The sequence below is a fragment of the Alosa sapidissima genome, chromosome 7 (assembly GCF_018492685.1).
Source record: "Alosa sapidissima isolate fAloSap1 chromosome 7, fAloSap1.pri, whole genome shotgun sequence".
Classification (NCBI taxonomy): domain Eukaryota; kingdom Metazoa; phylum Chordata; class Actinopteri; order Clupeiformes; family Clupeidae; genus Alosa; species Alosa sapidissima.
The window spans coordinates 10,852,818-10,869,601 of record NC_055963.1 but is presented as its reverse complement, the minus strand read 5'-3'; the positions used below and the strand labels follow the sequence as shown (position 1 = coordinate 10,869,601).

Genomic DNA, 16,784 nt, shown 5'->3' with positions numbered 1-16,784 from the left:
TGCACTATCACCATGACACTCACTCACACGGAGCACCTTACCTACTATGCACAGAGAATCACAGGCTCAGTCCCTGCCTCAGTCATTGCAAGCGCCTCTTGATTGATTAATCACCACTATGTGGATACTGTTTTTAGAATTGATTTAGAATAAGTGTTAGTTAGTATAATTTGTATTTTAGTATATTCTTCTACTGTCCTTATTGCTTAGTTGTGTTTTTATATTATATACTTTTAATTACTTTTTCTGCTGTTTTAATTAATTTCCCCTGGGGATCAATAAAGTATCTATCTATCTATCTATCTATCTATCTATCTATAACAGCTCATGGGATTACTGTCTAAGACAATAAGATGAAGTGCAGTTTAGAATTGATCTGTCTCCATTTCCTTGCAGTTTAAGCCATCTGGGGACAGCACCATGTGCATGGGAATGTTTACATTGGGAGCATTAAATCTGAATGACCATTAAATCTGACCATTAAATCTGAATTTACAAGGGATTGCGTTGTGAGAGAAGACCACAAATCCCTAACCCCTTAAGTCTTGTGTAATTGGTATTGGAAATTGTGACTTGTGCATGAGAAGAAACCGCTCCACTCACTCCAGACCTCACAAAACAGCCAAAAAATAAAACCATATAAGCCCACAACACACACTGCTTTATTATTCACATATCTTAAATTATGAACTTGTAAGATGTATGATTTCCTGTTTTATTGTTCTAATAAAAAGAAATGCATGAAATGGAAGTTCAATCTCTGCAAATGGCAGTGGGTGGTAGAATAGTCAAAGAGCTTGCTGTGCATTTGTGGATGTAGAATAGTTTATTGATCTTTTGAGTCAGCGCTTTAAGTTAAAGAAACACAACCACAGCAGATTACAAATACTGTATTTCCAAAACCTATCTAGCACCAGGCTGTACATATCCAATCAACTTCTCCACTGGAATGTATCTAGTAAGAAAGAGAGAGGGAGGAAGTATCTAGTCAGAAAGAGAGAGTATCTAGTCAGAAAGAGAGAGGGAGGAAGTATCTAGTCAGAAAGAGAGAGTATCTAGTCAGAAAGAGAGAGGGAGGAAGTATCTAGTCAGAAAGAGAGAGTATCTAGTCAGAAAGAGAGAGGGAGGAAGAAGGAGAGAGCAGAGTAATGAATCATGGTTTAAAATCCTCTTTCTTCCATATCTCTTTGGGAACATCAGAAGGCTTCTTCAAAATATGTGTGGTGGGAGTGTGTCGCTATTCAATTGGTTTGTGCCAACCTGCCAGGATTAGTGTTGGCAGGTTTGTATGGATAGGACTGTGTGCCATTCCCCCTTCCACCCCACCCCCTCTACTCTCTCTCCCGGCTATATGGCACTGGTACAGATCTATATTAAAAACATTACTTTTCATTTCACGCTTCACAGTTGTCGTGACTTCCCAGCTGGCGCAATCCACTGAAAACTCTAAATACTAAATAGAGAACTCGTATTACACCGATTTTAAAGTCCCAATTACGTAACATAATTTCATTCTTAAGCCCTCCTACTTACAACAATAGGAAACAAGTCTAAAGCCATGCACAACCAGTTGGCTTAGTTTTGAACTGCCCCCTAATATGTTTTTCCTTTTTTGTTAAACATATGTACTTATCTATCTTTTTTCCAGGATGGCATGTACCTGTTTCGGGATGATTATCCAATTACATGCAAGTGCATAATGACTCCGGATGCTGGTGTCATCATTCCCTACAGCTAATTGCTATGGGAATGAAAGCCCCCCCCGGTGGCCTATTGCGTCACTTTAAGTGAGCAAGGCCAATGCAGTGTGACAGCAATCTGAGCCGTCAGCCTCACCATGACCAAAACACGCTGACAGCAGCAAAACCCACACACAGCAGGAACAGGAGAGAACAACAGGAGGAAAAACATGGGAATGGGGGAAATTACTCACTATCACACAAGAACTGCGCATCCACTAAATACAAAAATCACTCCAAACATATATGTCCACATTTTGGAGTGTATTTTAATTAATAATAAGCAATGTATAAATACAATTGTAATTTATAAATACAATTGTGGTTTAGCTATAACTGGTTCATAGGCAAATGAGAAAGAAAAAATTAAGAAGAAAAAATGGCCAGCAACAGACCAGATCAGGAGAAACTGTCCAGCTAGGGAATGGCCATTGAGAGAGAGCAGGCTGTATCAGTCAGTGGAGAGGCAGGGCTGAGCCCTGAATGGGGGACGTAAGGGGTGGAAAGGAGGGAGGGAGAGAGAGAACGAGAGGGAGGAGGGGATCGGGGAGATTACAGGAGGGAGGGTGGTGGTGTCAGCCAAGCTCAGCACTCAGTCGGAGGATGGACACACATTGCGAGCACACGGGTCCTGATGCTGCAGAGAAGGGACGGCATGCAAAAAATGACATCTCGTGAAAGACCTGAACAAGAGGACAGAAGGTGCCTAAGCCCAGAAAGGGATTTTCAACCCGAACAAAACGAGGCTGCCGTTTCTGCTTACATGGACAATTCTCCTGTGTAAGGATTCTTGAGAGTCAAGTCCTGTGGGAAAAACAATGCAATGGCAGAGAGGAATGGAACTAACAAAGCATGCAGTGAGTGAATGGGGATCTTTTTTGGATGAACATTTGTGGAAGCTGTCTCTCTGAATATTTCATCAGTTATTTTTTAAAACTCTGCAAGGGGGTTGTGTGACAGGAAAAGTTTGTCTTTGTTTTGTTTTATTTTTTCTTTCTTTTAATCCTCTGAGCAGTAACTGCTCAGATAATGGGATGCAGCAAGCCATCATATCTCTTGTTTATATATAAGTCATTTTCAGTATGACTGCATATGATTTCAGCTGGTCTATGAATGTGCAAAGTAATGATCAAACAGGGTGAAAATGTTGTGATAAGACAGAGGTCACTTTGTTTAATTACAATACCTGAAAAAGAAGATAACAGGAGCTGTGTGTTTTTCAAAGACCCTCGTTTTGTGTGCAGTTTGTAAATCTCTGTCGTCGATCATGGGCCTGATGCTGTGTATAGTATTCATCTTCCTCTTGGCTCAAGTCTCCGAGAGTACCTGTCCCGCTGGGTGCTTATGCCCCTCTTACATTGTGAGCTGTGGAGCCCTTGGTCTGGAAAAATTGCCTCATCCTGTTCCCGCCACCACCTGGACACTGGATCTCAGCCACAACCGGCTGACCTGGCTCGGGGTGGGCAGTTTCTATGGTCTGCCCAGGCTAGTCCGCCTGCACCTGGCCCACAACCTGATCTCGCAGCTCAGCCCCGGCGCCTTCCAGAATGCCAGCGCTCTGCGCCACCTGGACCTTTCGTCCAACAAGCTGCAGGTGGTGGGCCGCCACCACTTCCTGGAGCTAACGGGCCTGGAGGAGCTGCTGCTCTTCAACAACCGGATCACGCGCGTGGAGAGCACCGCCCTGATGGGCCTGAGTCGCCTCCGCCGCCTCTACCTCAGCTTCAACCACATCTCCGACTTCCCCTTCTTCTCCATCCGCAAGCACACCCACCCGCAGCTGCTCACGGTGGACCTGTCCTCCAACCACCTGGCCCGGCTGCCCGTGGAGGACATCGCGCTGTGGCCGGCCTCGCATCAGAGGGGCCTGTTTCTGTTCAACAACTCACTGCTGTGTGACTGCGCCGTGTACACTATGTTCCGCCACTGGGAGCAGAAGGGCTTCGAGTCGGTGAGTGACTTCAAGGACGAGTACCGGTGCCTGCTCTACGGCGACCCGCGGGCATCTGTGCGCTTCTTCCGTCATGCCCGCTTCTTTGAGAACTGCACGGTGGGGCGGGCGCTGTCGCTGGTTGCACCCAAGGCCAACCTGGTGGTGTACGAGGGAGAGCTGGTGAGGCTGGACTGCACCAGTTCGGCCAGCAGTAGCGAGAACGTCTCCTTCTCCTGGACTTCACCGCACCCGGAGGGCATCGGCCAGCTGCTCCTGAACGGCACCCTGCGCCTTAACCAGGACGGCAGCCTGGAGATCCCCTACGCCAAGCTGGACGACGCGGGCGTCTACCAGTGTACGTCCATGGACAGGGTCCAGATGCTAAACGAGTCGCGGGAGGTGAATGTCACCGTGGCGACGCGGCAGGCCTCCGACGAGCCCTTCAACACGGGCTACACGACCCTGCTGGGCTGCGTGGTGACCCTGGTGCTGATCCTCATGTACCTCTACCTGACCCCGTGCAGATGCAGCTGCTGCAGGTCTCCTGGCTCCCCGTCGCCTGGCGAAGGGTCCGGCTCCCGCGAGGACCACTGCACATTGGCGTCCATCTTTGGGGCCCCGTCCTCCCTGGTCGGTGGTGGCAGTGAGCAGCTGCCGCGGAAAGCCCCTCCTCCTCCGTCGTCGGCGTCAGCGATGGACCGGCATGTGGTGTTCCTGGAGCCATTGCTGGAGGAGCAGAATGGCCACCTGAAGGCCACCTTCACTCCGGAGCAGCTGGCCCAGTTCCAGTGGGAGACGGAGCGGCTGAACCCAGCCGTCGCCACCGAGCGCAATGCGGCTCTGTAGCCAAGTCCACAGGGACAGCTGTCGGGGTCTCTCTAAGACTAATGCATCTTCTGGTTTGGATTAACACAGAAGACCAAACGCCTGACACTAGCAGCCACTCAGTGGATCGCTACAGTGCAGCATTGTCTGCAGGGACTGGAGACTGGCTCCTCCTGTAACTAATGCGTCTTCTAAATTGACAGGACACCTGAACAATGTTTTTTGAGCCGTCCAATGAAAGTAGGCCAGTTGTTGTCACCATTTGAAAACATTTAAGGAATTACTGACATTTTTGGAAAGGTACCAAAATCATGTGGTGCACTGACAAACCTTAAAGTTCTACACACTTTGTAAACAACATGAATGCTGCATGTGGCGATATCCACTCATCTAAAAATATTGAGACTCATATATTTATATATTGCAAAGACAAAGGATGACAATTGCAGCTCTTAAGGCCAACATTAGATGGATTATGAGCAAAGATTAATTCATTTGTAAAATATAATTCATGCCGTGACTGAATCTGGGTACACATTCTGAAAGTGTTCATAGTCTTATGTAAAGTAGTACTAATCTGTAAATAGTTTTGACCCCATAAAAAAATAAGAGTACTGTGATTCATTCAATAATACTACATAATATATGAGTTATTAAAAAACATATTATCACACAACCATTTTGATGGATGAAAAGGAATAAGCAGTTATATAACCTATAATGCATCCATTTTACATCCTGACTGAACAGAGCGGTGTAAGGTCTTACACAAGCTTTTAGCTTAACATGACAAAAGCTATACCCAGTGGCAGTGTATTTGGTGAAGTATCAGTTCTGACACAGAGTTTAAACAATGAGTTAAATATCTGAGTGGAGAAGGGTCTTGGTGAGAAGCTGTCTTCACTTAGAACTACATGAATTAAAGTTGATTGAAAAACATTCATGCTCTTTGGTGTGGCCTTTTACAATAGTTCAAACGTCACGTTAAATATTAGTGTTGCACACTCAGATGGTCGACTCCCTGTCGAGAGGAGGCCTATGTAATGATCTGAGCCGTGTTGACAACAGACGCTGACATTCTAGAACTTCAAAAACCACCCCATTAGATGTCATTAGAGATGGAGAGCATTGTTTATGCATAAGCTTGTGTCCATGGAGTGCCTGGTGGCTTGATGCTGCAACAGTTCAATACTTTTAACACTCCAGTCGATGTATCTTCATTTTTTTTGTGTAAATGTGCAAAAGGCAGATATAAAGACTCACAGCCAAAACAACACGAATACACTGGCAAATGCAGAGGCTGTGTTGGCTTTAATCACACAGGCCACTTTGAAAGAATTCGAGTAGGAGAACATCACAGAAATGCAAAGCGACAAAAAATCCCAGGATGGCACTCTGCCACCGACTCCAGGCACACTCAGGACAAAAGGATCCGGAGAACCGTAGGTGGGGCGAGCAAATACCCTTCACTTGAGATTAAGGTTTCAGGGACAGACGTGGAAAAAAATAAAAAATATTTATTAACACTCAGTTGCCATGCAGAACGCCTATGGTTCAAGCATCCTGTATTGGAGCATGGTGGGCTTCATAGCAGAGGCTCCTACATTTTCCCAGAAAGCACAGAATGGTGTGGAAGAAAGAAGAAAAGAATGAAGGAAAGAAAGAAAGAAAGAAAGAAAGAAAGAAAGAAAGAGAGAAAGGTCTCCTAATGTTAAGCTTCTAAAGACACTGTCTTGTGCTATATGAATTTCACTTAATCTAGATGATGAGTCAAGATTAAACCCTTATATAAGAGAGGCTTCTATACAGAATACAACAACATTAAATGATCATGCACTACTACAGAGGGAGATATATTTGATTATATGGACAGCTAGGATTTCATCACATCCTGTGGTAGATCAATCAAAATAAGTACTATATCCAGCGTTAGTACTTAATCTATACTGTGCATGGCAAAGTCAACCAGGCAAGGTGTGCTGCTCAGCCATAGCACAGCTCAACATGGACATTCCTGTGTAAAAAGAGAATGAAAGTTGTTCAAACAAGATCAAAGATGGGGGATGAAAGTGAAAAAAGAAAACAAGAAAGCAAAACAATGTTTTATTTCCCCATGCAATGCCTAAAGTCATGTTCATTTCCTCTCCTTCTTCTGCTGCAGAGGATTAAAGCATCAAAACATGAGACCCCACCGCAGTGCCACACCACGCCACTGGAGCAAAGAATTAATCCACAGTAGCCTAATTCTCCAAACATGAATTAAAAAAGGGACATTTTGCTTACTATGCTTATTCTCTTTCTGTGTGTGAACTAACAAAGAACTAGGTCATTTCCACAGAAACGTATTCACTCAATGAATGTGATTCAGATTATTCATTTACATATCATTCTTAATATGTATAATTGTATGCTTGAGTGACAAGCATCTCCCAGCCTGTGAAGTGAACTGACTATCCATTCTGTATCAGCTGAATTTGGGGAACAACTCATCTAGGCTGCTTGCCAAAAACATAATTGTGCTGTGACTATCATAAGACAGAAGGGAACCAAAATGACAGCCCCTCAATTATTTAACAATGATTATGGCACATTGAAGCTTTTGAAAAATGCTGAACTGACTTAGCTTAATGGAAACTTCAATGACTCCAAACTGCCTCACCTTCATAAAGCTTTCAAGGTGAGTGCTAGTTGCTTGTCAACATTTTACTGTTATGCCTTTTAGGAGGATATATCTCATGCATACACCATTTTAAAAGGATCTAAGTGTGTGCACAGGCATTTGAGCAGTTTGGAGCCCTGCCAATGGTAAAAAGCATATGTGGCATCTTTTCCAACTAACATGAAGCCGTGTAAGCCAGCATGGACCTGCGGAAGCTCTCCGTCTGACCTCGGCCATCTGCGTTAAGAGTATGCTTTCCTTTTTGTCCCCCTACCCTAATGAAGGCTACATTAAATAGGAGAGATGAACAAAGGTCAGGTTTTAGCAGATTATCCTCAGGATAAACAAGGTGCTTTTTTTTTACAATTGTTCAACATGTTCTTAATCCCTTAATCTTTGTCAATCCATTCAAATGAGGAAAATATAAGGACAGCAGGAAAGTGATCTAACCACACATTTTAGAATGTCGAGAACGCATATACCCGAATAAAACCATGAGGTCCCTTTTCCTCAGTATTTATCATTTTTATGACTATAATGAAAGGCTTCAAAGCAGCACCCACAACTCCCTCACAATAGAGTAACACACTTTAGGAAAGATAATCTCTATCAATACAAAAATACAGGATTACAATTGTCCTCTTTTGGGAAGTGCTTTACCCAATGCACTATGTACTGATCATTCCTGTGCTCCATATTCAGATAGGTTTAGTAATTGTCCCAGCGAGTGTTGTTAAATAAACAAACAGTGCAGGACAAGGGGGCCTACATGCCTTTCATCTTCACAGCCCTTTGGCCTGACTTTTCATGCAGTTCCCAGATAATGGTGTTTCAAGTAAATCAAACATTACAGATGACCTTTATTTAGTAGAACAGGGATTGAAGCTGTGATTGTTCATGATGCTGACCCTTATCAAGAAAATTGTACAAACGCTGTTGATGCAATGGATCAGTTACCACAAATGCCAGCCACAGCCGGACTCATCTTACTGATCGATCTCCAGGTTTACCTTGAAAGAGTGATTTTAATAAATAATGTACATCATGACCTTTGTCATAGCCCTCTGGCTCGTTTTAGCTGTGAGAGTGTAGCGATGTGTATGATCAACACAAGGGAAGTCAGGAAGCTGCCATTCCTGCATCTGCAATTCCTGATGATTTACAGGTTGCGCAACGTCGCCTGTGTGGTAACGTCATTTGCAATGCATATCAAAGAACAGATGCGCCAGAGGCGGTCACACTGAAACAAACGGGGCATTGGCTGGGTTTAAACTGACAAATCAATATTTTATGTGGCAGATGACCATAAAACTGGTCTTCAGCTGAAACATGATTTATAATAGCCCATCACTCATGGTTTATTGGCTTCTCATTTGGGGTGAGAACCACAGAAACACTCAAAACTGCCCTTCTGAGGTAGAGAATAAAAATGCATTTCAGAGATGCACGGCGAGTTTCTGGTTGCGGTTGCATCAATAATGCAAAATTCAAGTTCTCTTTCAACACACAGAGACAACAAATCTGTTGCCTCCAGCTAGCAAGTTGAAGTGATGCTCCGAAAATGCTAAAATTTAAATGAAATTCTTTAGAATTTAGGACCCTATACCATGCTAGATGACAAGCTAGTGAAATTATAGTCTTTATCAGCAAGTCAACAGGAGGCTGTACCGCCAGCGGATTGCATTAGAATTTACTCCTTGGTTAAGTCCAAAGGAGAACAGTGCCCCCTACTGGCCACTCTCAAAATACCAGCCACTTCAAGGTGCCTCTGTCAGATAAATGTCCAAAATCAGAGTGATATGAACCAGATGACACCAAGTCATACATTTTGATACAACCTTGTTTTTAATAGACATTTTTACAACCAAGAATGTAAAAAAAAAGAAGAATGCTAAAACGAGTGATCCACATTTCACTTATTTTTTTAAAAAAATATTGTCTGATTTTATTCCTTGTTCACAAACCGTTTTTTTTCCTTTTTTTCTATTTGTTGAAAAATTGGAACAAAAAGAAGCAACAAAATGAAACATTGAAAGGCTGTTACATTTCTTGGCAAATATAAATATAGTGGTCTGAACAAGGTCTGTTTATTTCCCCCAAAAGTCCTTGTTTAGGAAGAGCAGGTTTGATTACAGCAGGACTTCAGGCCTCTGAACTCCTACAAAGACCAAGGTTCCTTTTTCTTAGTCTGCCTCCTTCTGTGAAATCCAAATGTGCTCTCAAAAGTCAAATATGTACATTCTCTCTGCCAGTAGTCTGTTGAGGCTATCCCGTCGCCATGCGGTGATTTAGGGGTACGTGTAATCTGAGTAATAGTCCGGAGGTGGAGGTGGGGGTGGTGCACCCCTCAGAGGGGGACCCCATGGAGGCGGCCCCCCCCTCATGTGTCCTCGCCCGGGTCTGGAGCGCATGGGCATGGGCGGTACACCCCTGGCTCTGAAGCCGCCGTGCATGTCCATCGGTGGCGGAACAGTCATTGCCCCTCTGCCGTTGTACCCGCCGGGGCTGCTGTGGTTGGCGTGGCGAGGAGGCGGCGGCGGAAGAGGCGTAGGCCCCGTCACGCCTCCCCGGCCGTGCGCATGGCCCACGTCGCCAGCTCCGGGTATGGGCAGGAGGGTGCGAGGCATGGAGCCCCCCCTGCTGGCCGGAGGCCCCGGTGTGGGGTGGCTGTCGGGGCCCGAGCTCACTGGTGTCCGGCTGCCCTGACTGCTGGGCGTGGAGCTGCCCGGCGTGCCGCAGCTCTTCTCCGTGGCTGGCGGGCCACCCAGCACTCCGGCGTGTTGGAAGGGGCTGGGCGGGGGGCCCGACGCAGGGGGTGGGATGGCGATGCCGGGGGGAGGTGGAGGCGCGGGCACAGGGGGGAGGGTTCGGTGCAGTACCCCCGGCGTGAGGCCATCAGGCATTTCACACGCACCGCCGGCCTGCCACAGAGTGTCCGCCTGGGACAGTCCCTGTGGCGGCGGAGCGCTCGTCTCCGCCAGCTCCGCTGTGTCTGCACTGCCGACCGAACCAAGCGGCGGGCCGCCTCCGTAACTGTGCTGCATCGCCCCCATCTGGCCCCCCCAGCCGTACCCCATGCCCATCGGAGGGCCGACAGCATGGTCGGGGTACGGGAGCGCCATCGGCTCCATGACTTTGCCCTGTTCATCCTGAGCGTTGCCCGCGGCGTGCGGGGTCACCGCACCCGTCGCCGGAACCCCCATCTGGGCCTCGCCATCGGGCAGTGGCTGGGGAAGTCCCAGAGGCACCTCCCCGGAGGCCATCTCATCCGAGCCGACGGCCGGAGACTGCTTGAGGTTTGGCATCGGGGACTGTTGGGGGAAGGGTTGTCCCGGTAACGCGGGGGGCAACACGGAAGGGGGCTGTGAGGGAAGCGGGTAGCCAGTGGCACTGGAGAAGGGGCTCCACTGTGACGGCGCTGGACACAAGTAGCTCTGGTGAGGGTTCACCCCAAAACTCACCGCCAGGGTGTCCCCCAGCTCAGGTCCAGTGGGGAAGGGGGCGGTGGCGGGGGCAAAGTCCATCTTGCCGCTACCGTAGGACATGGGGCTGTTCTGGGCCATGGCGTCCGGGAGGGGGGGCATCTCTGGCAGGGGTGGCCGGAACTCCAGCATCTGTGGCGGAGGGGGGTGGATTGACGATGGCGGCTGCTGCTGCTGCTGATGCTGCTGCTGCTGCAGGCCATTGCTCGGGAGGGGCGCGGCCGTCTCACTGATACCCATCGTCTCGTCATCTGAGTCCAAGGACATGTCCTCCTCCTCTACACATTCATCATGCACGTCTTCCTTTTCGGCTAAGGCAGACAGACGAAGATATATTAGCTGTGGCACAAGACTCGAAAAGGAACATTATGTTGTTTGCTTCTGTAGGCTCCATTGGCTCTGAAAGAACTCCCTTTCACACACTGTTCTGTGCATGTTGGATGCTAAAAGATAGGAGGTTTTTACATGTACCACAGTAAGAAATGTATGCATCCAGCAGAGGCTTTTACCCAATAACCCTTAATAACCTTAGGGCAGTTTTGTTCTGACTATGCATGTTCTCTCCACATCACATCCATGACTTGTTAGCACAGCTCTGGCGCTGTTAGCATATCTCTGCCAGTAGAGCCACAGCAACCGACTGGTTTGTGCAACTGTGCAACCTTGACCTGACAATCTGATGTCAATTGGTGATGCATTCACTCTGTTTACTCCTTTAAGTGAAGCGCTCCCAGTGACAAACACACACAAAGATTCAAGTGCTGGATGACAGTAATGCAATCAATCAATCAGTCAATAAAACAATCTTTCAAGCAAGCAATCAAGATTTATTTAGTCGTTCCAGCAAACTGCAACATAGGGTTCTTAAAAATAATAAAAAAAAATAAGGTCATCTATAAAGTAATAGAAATGAGAAGGTAAAGGTAATGTACCGAAGGTTAATATGAATAATAAAAAATAAATAAATACTGCAACGCTGCTCACCTAACAAACAGCAATCAGCTAACGTTTCAGCCAGTCAGACCTTGATCAGTTGTTCATTAAGTGAGCAGTGTTGCGCTATTTATTTCTTATTTATATTAAGTTGCGCTTTGTGAAACAGCTGCATCCACAGTATAACTGTTCATGGCGTGCAGTCTCCTCTCTATCCTTAATGTACTGTAGGTTAAAAATAACAGAGTCATACAAATGGAAGACATGGCTAGAATGGAGACAAACAGGGATTGACGCAGTGACACTGACCTTCTGGTGGGGCCGTGGGTGCGGGCGGCTCCATCTTGGGTGGACTGAAGCTGATGATGCTTGTGAAGTTGTCCAGGATGTCTTCCATGCTGGCGACAAGGATCCCATGCCTGGAGAAGTGTGGGAGCATCTCCAGCTTTCTCTCTGTTGGGCAAACAAACCCAAAAAGAGACAGCGCTCAGTCGGAACTCACTACGGAACTCACAAGACTCAGTAGCCAGTAAACATACAAGGAAGTTTATAGTCACATGCATATAGTTACTGGAAGTAAGAAATGCAGTGAAATTATGTCTGGTGTCAGCCTATTTGTGCAAAGTGGGGGGGGGGGGGGTAAAAAGTGCAGTAGAAGAGGGGTTTAGTAGATTAAGTGGCAAGGGCTGCATAAGAAAGGTGAGGGAGGATAGGAATTGGGGAGGGGGGGGGGGGGGCACCAACAAGGAGCACCCAAGAGCAACATACTTAAGTGATCATTCATACTAAGTCAACGAGTATAGTCATGTGAATCAGCATTATACCTGTGCATGCACATTTCTTGTGTTCTTTTGTGATTTTGTACCCATGTGCATCTCCTGTGTCTTTGGTCTGTATGCAGTGTATCCTTAGTTTATCCTTGAATGGTTAGAATTCAGGAGCCTTTCTAGACACCATTGTTTATCCCCAGATGTGACACTCTATTGTATATACTAGGTGAGAAAAGATGGGGGGGGCTTTCACACCTTCTATTGTCCCATATGGCTGCTAACATTTGGCCAAGTGCAAGTTGGGGTCATCTTGATTAACGATCATCTAGGAGGATCAGCCCTCTCTGAGTTAGAACAAAAGGTCACGCCCCCCTTTGTTTGTAACCTACTTAAGTTTAGAATACACCCTGTTTCGTTAGATAAGGGTGAATCTTTTGGGTGAAGCTGATCTCTCTCCCTTGATGCGCATCATTGAAAGAATAAAGCCTATTTCCTGATTGACCATCATCCTGACTGAGTCAGAAAATTACCATCAATACCCAAATGGGTTCAGCCAGTACTAAACATGCTGTACTGTCTAGATCACCGGTCAGGTGTCCGAATGCAAATGTGTGGTGTTGAAAAATGTGCAGTTCTTGCGATGAAGCAGCAATCATATAAATGTATAAATAACTGACAGATAACAAATGTTTATCCAATAAACAGTGTGCGAATGTGAGTACCGGTCTATGTAAATAATTGTAAATGTGAATTTGTGTGGTGTGTGTGTGCGTGCGTGTGTGTTGTGATGTGTTGCGATGATGTGTGGTGATGCCACGCACCAGTGAGGAAGATGATGTGTCTGTGTTGTGTGTGATGGGCCTGCAGCTTGACGAGGCAGTCCACATCAGGGGCGGTCTTTGTGGGAGCATCACATTCATGATAGGGTAGAAAGTCTACCAAGTGCTTCTTCTGATACGTTGTTAGCAGGTTTAACATGCTCATCGTATCACTGTTTAACCTAGTGGGACAAAAGAAGACAAGGAACATGAAGTCCAACAGAACACTTTCTATTACCCATTACCAGTTTGGGTTGTATTATGAGGAATCGGTCTTAAATCTTGCCCTAGCTCAGAGTGTGATGGACTACCAAAGGGTGCATTTCCTGGAGGCATTGTGGTTCAGTGACCATGACAACAGGGTTCAAGGTGACCTCTAACAACGGTCACTGCGCTACGACACCATGGGGAAAATGCACCTCACATGAAGTCTGTCTAAACCACTCTAGAGCACTGGACATTCTGTTGCCTTGCAAATCAGACAATGGCCTTTAAAGAACCCGTGAATCACATTAGCAGGTGCTGATCTGGCATTTACTGTGTGTATGGATCCCCAGAGGGAGCAGATCTAGTCTGAGGAGTCTCAAGTTGGCCATAAAGCACCAGCTCCAACTCACCTGCTGAGCTCTTTGAGCTTCTTCTGGGTCTTGCAATGCACCTTCCACTGCCAGATGGAACTCTGCTCCTCTAGAAACTTCAGCAACCTCTGCAGTTTATCTACACACACACACACACAGTATTAATATTCCATAAGGTCATAAAGTCACAGGCATGCAGACATACTCTTAAAATGAATGTGTTGAAAACTGTACTGTGGGCATGTACATGGGAGCTCACAGACATGCCCCAGGCCAGAGTGTAGCGCTGTAGATGCTGGCTGTAGCAACTCTAGCTAGGCAAAACCGATTGTTTTAACAACTCGGTGATCACAAGAAACGGAGATCCATGTGAAAACTCCCTGGATTTCTCCTTTAAACACCGCTGCAGATCCAACTTCAGTGCATCATCGGAGCAAAAACTATGCAACCCCCCCCCCCCCCCCCCACCACCCATATTTTCTACAACGTGCAGTTGGAACTACTGAATATTTGGGAACAGAGATGAACACGGGCCTTATCATGAGATGGCTAACTTTTCAAAGCGGTCTTTCACCAAGTAACTCACCGAGTGTCATCAAGTCTGAGTTGAGGATTAATTCATCAGACACGATAAGGCCGCCGGACACAAACAGCTCATTATAGGTGCGGTTCTTCACGTCGTCCAGACTGTCCACGCCGGCAAAACTCACAGATGGTAACTTCTTCAAACACACCAATGCAGGGATCTACAGTGATAGGAAAAAAGGATAGCACATTTACGGAACATGGTGTGGTCCAATCTAAACATGTAGAAGAAAAAAAAAAAAAAAAAAAAAAAAAAAACTTAACAATGTAGAGATAATTAGTGAATAACAAAACATACAAATGCTATAAGGCTACTTAAACTCTGATTAACCCAAGGAGTCCTGTAAGGCAATGCAAGATCCTACGTTATCGCTTAGTGGGAATATGGGTATACATTTGGGGATGATACAATTCTCACAAACAACTTAGAACCAATGTGTCAGCTTCACACGCATTTCAGGGTTGCAGTCACTATTAGGACGTGCACTCCCTTCCCTTCGACTTCATGCATTTACCTTGTGAACATGCATAGCTATATCCTCATTTTGAATGATGACAAGAAACTTGTCAAGGCTGTTGTTGTTCTCCAGGAAACTCTGTGGATTGCACTCCACGTTGCCGAAGCTCTTCAAGTATTCCTGTTTAAAAAGTTAGACAACAAAGGAAAGGACAAGTTGTAATTTACAATTCTTCCAGCAATGACAGGCAGATATATCAGTCTTAACTAACGTCATAACATGGTTGTTGGAGGTGCAAACAATCTGAGGTACATTGAGAGCTGCAGAAAATCACCTTGGATATGACTTGATATGCACGGTTTTAATCGCTGGGTTTTAGGATGTACGTCATCTGATAACACTGCGACCTCCAGCCTAGCTCCTAGTTCTATAGTAGGCTATAAACATAAATTGAAGCTTTGTGGACAGACAGATAAGTTACAGATTGACTGACGAGGTTTGGCCGATGAGGTTTGGCGATTTGATCAGCAATTAACTTCGAAACGGGCATCTTACTTTTGGATAGACATGGTTCTCAAACTTTCTGTCATTCCCCACATTGGAGGTGGGGAATTTTCAAGGCCCTCCTGACCCCATTACCCCAGCAAAATGGTAACGTTAAAATATTATTTTCGCATTCTGGTTCCACGTTCCATTTCCCGTCTCAACCTGCTGAATCTAATTTGCTGTTTTAATCCATACGTCTGTCTGTTTATGACTCCTATGTTTGTGTGTGGCCTTGTCAAAAAAAGAAAGGCATTATTAAAGACAGGCATAAAAAACAAATTTCCTCCTGTTCCTCGCACCCCACCTGTCATGTCTCTATTCCCCACTAGTGGGGCCCGCAATCTAGACTGGAGTAATTCAACAATTGGTGCCTCCGATGTTTGTTTGTTTAATTTAAGGCCATTTCCGCAACTAAGGCTATTTAATGGCCAGAGCATTGTGTGTTATAGAAACTTAAATATGTTTCTTAAAATCTATGCCAATAAGATATTCTAAAACCTTCAAAAGGTGGGACCTTACTAAAAACATCAGCTATAGAAATTTGATGATAATTTTTTTTTTTTTTTTTACAATTCGGATCTAAACAGAAAAAGAAGGCAGAACGTTCCCAGGACCTTAAAGCAACATGATGCAAGAGTTTGAATTTATATGCCTTGTCGTTTCAACCCCTTTTTCAGTTTTCTCCTCACTGCCTTAGTGCAAAATGGGTAATGTAATACCAGCACAATAGCAGAGATAACATTCATGGTATTATAAGTCAGTGCATCATCAAAATGAGCCATTATTTGAAAGTGAAAGGAGGAGCATCAGACCTTAATCTCTGTGCAGAGCTGAGTCTCGCTGTCGTCCTCAGTCACGTGGATGTAGAACTTGAGCGTGTTCCTCTGCACCATCTGCACCAGGCTGAGGAACACGTCCGGCTTGATCTGACTGATCAGGCTGTTTGCCGCGCTTGTGCTGTCACTGGGATTGGCTGTGGCGGCGGGGGGACAGGGGCAGGATCTGAGGAAGGGGGTGGTGCCTGCTGCGGCTGACTGACCGCCGAGGGAGAGGGAGACAGGAAGTTCCGGCGCGAGGGGCCGAGACCATTGGCTTGACGTCCGCCGTCTTCTCGGCTTTCTCCGTGGCAGCGGCGAGGGGCTTGTGGGGGTCTTTGACGGTGCCCATGCGAGGCTTTCTTGAGGTCTTTGCCAGCGGGCAACCGAAGCTGCGGGGCTTTGGCTGGTGGGGTAAAAGAGCTTGCAGGGGCAACAGCAGGAGGAGGAGTAGAAGCAGCAGCGGCGTGCAGTAGTGGAGACTGCAGGGGAGCCACGTGCGCTGGGGCAATAGGGGCAGGATGGTGTGGGGTCAGAACTGCCGGTGGGGCAGAAAAATAGCACCAGAGACATTGGGAGGAGGAATGTGATGGGGTAACCATGGGTGCGGCTGGGCCAGGCCTACGGCATTGGCAGGAGGGTG

At 46.2% G+C, this 16,784-nt stretch overlaps 2 protein-coding genes across 2 annotated transcripts in view; one reads left to right on the top strand and one right to left on the bottom strand.

Annotated features, from left to right (window-relative positions):
* The first annotated feature begins 2,229 nt into the window (after positions 1 to 2,229).
* On the top strand, positions 2,230 to 5,407 carry LOC121713123 (amphoterin-induced protein 3). Its single transcript, XM_042097472.1, has one exon. The coding sequence runs from the start codon at positions 3,007 to 3,009 to the stop codon at positions 4,516 to 4,518; it is 1,512 nt and encodes a 503-aa protein (XP_041953406.1). The 5' UTR covers positions 2,230 to 3,006; the 3' UTR covers positions 4,519 to 5,407.
* Positions 5,408 to 5,789: 382 nt separating this feature from the next.
* tasorb (transcription activation suppressor b) overlaps positions 5,790 to 16,784 on the bottom strand; it is a 27,820-nt gene continuing 16,825 nt past the window's right edge. The window contains exons 17-23 of the mRNA XM_042097784.1: positions 16,139 to 16,762; positions 14,838 to 14,960; positions 14,324 to 14,483; positions 13,777 to 13,876; positions 13,163 to 13,341; positions 11,881 to 12,024; positions 5,790 to 10,949 (exon numbers count right to left, since the gene is read on the bottom strand). Coding sequence (XP_041953718.1) covers positions 9,445 to 10,949; positions 11,881 to 12,024; positions 13,163 to 13,341; positions 13,777 to 13,876; positions 14,324 to 14,483; positions 14,838 to 14,960; positions 16,139 to 16,762 — 2,835 coding nt within the window. The 3' untranslated portion in view covers positions 5,790 to 9,444. The remainder of the gene's footprint in view (positions 10,950 to 11,880; positions 12,025 to 13,162; positions 13,342 to 13,776; positions 13,877 to 14,323; positions 14,484 to 14,837; positions 14,961 to 16,138; positions 16,763 to 16,784) is intronic.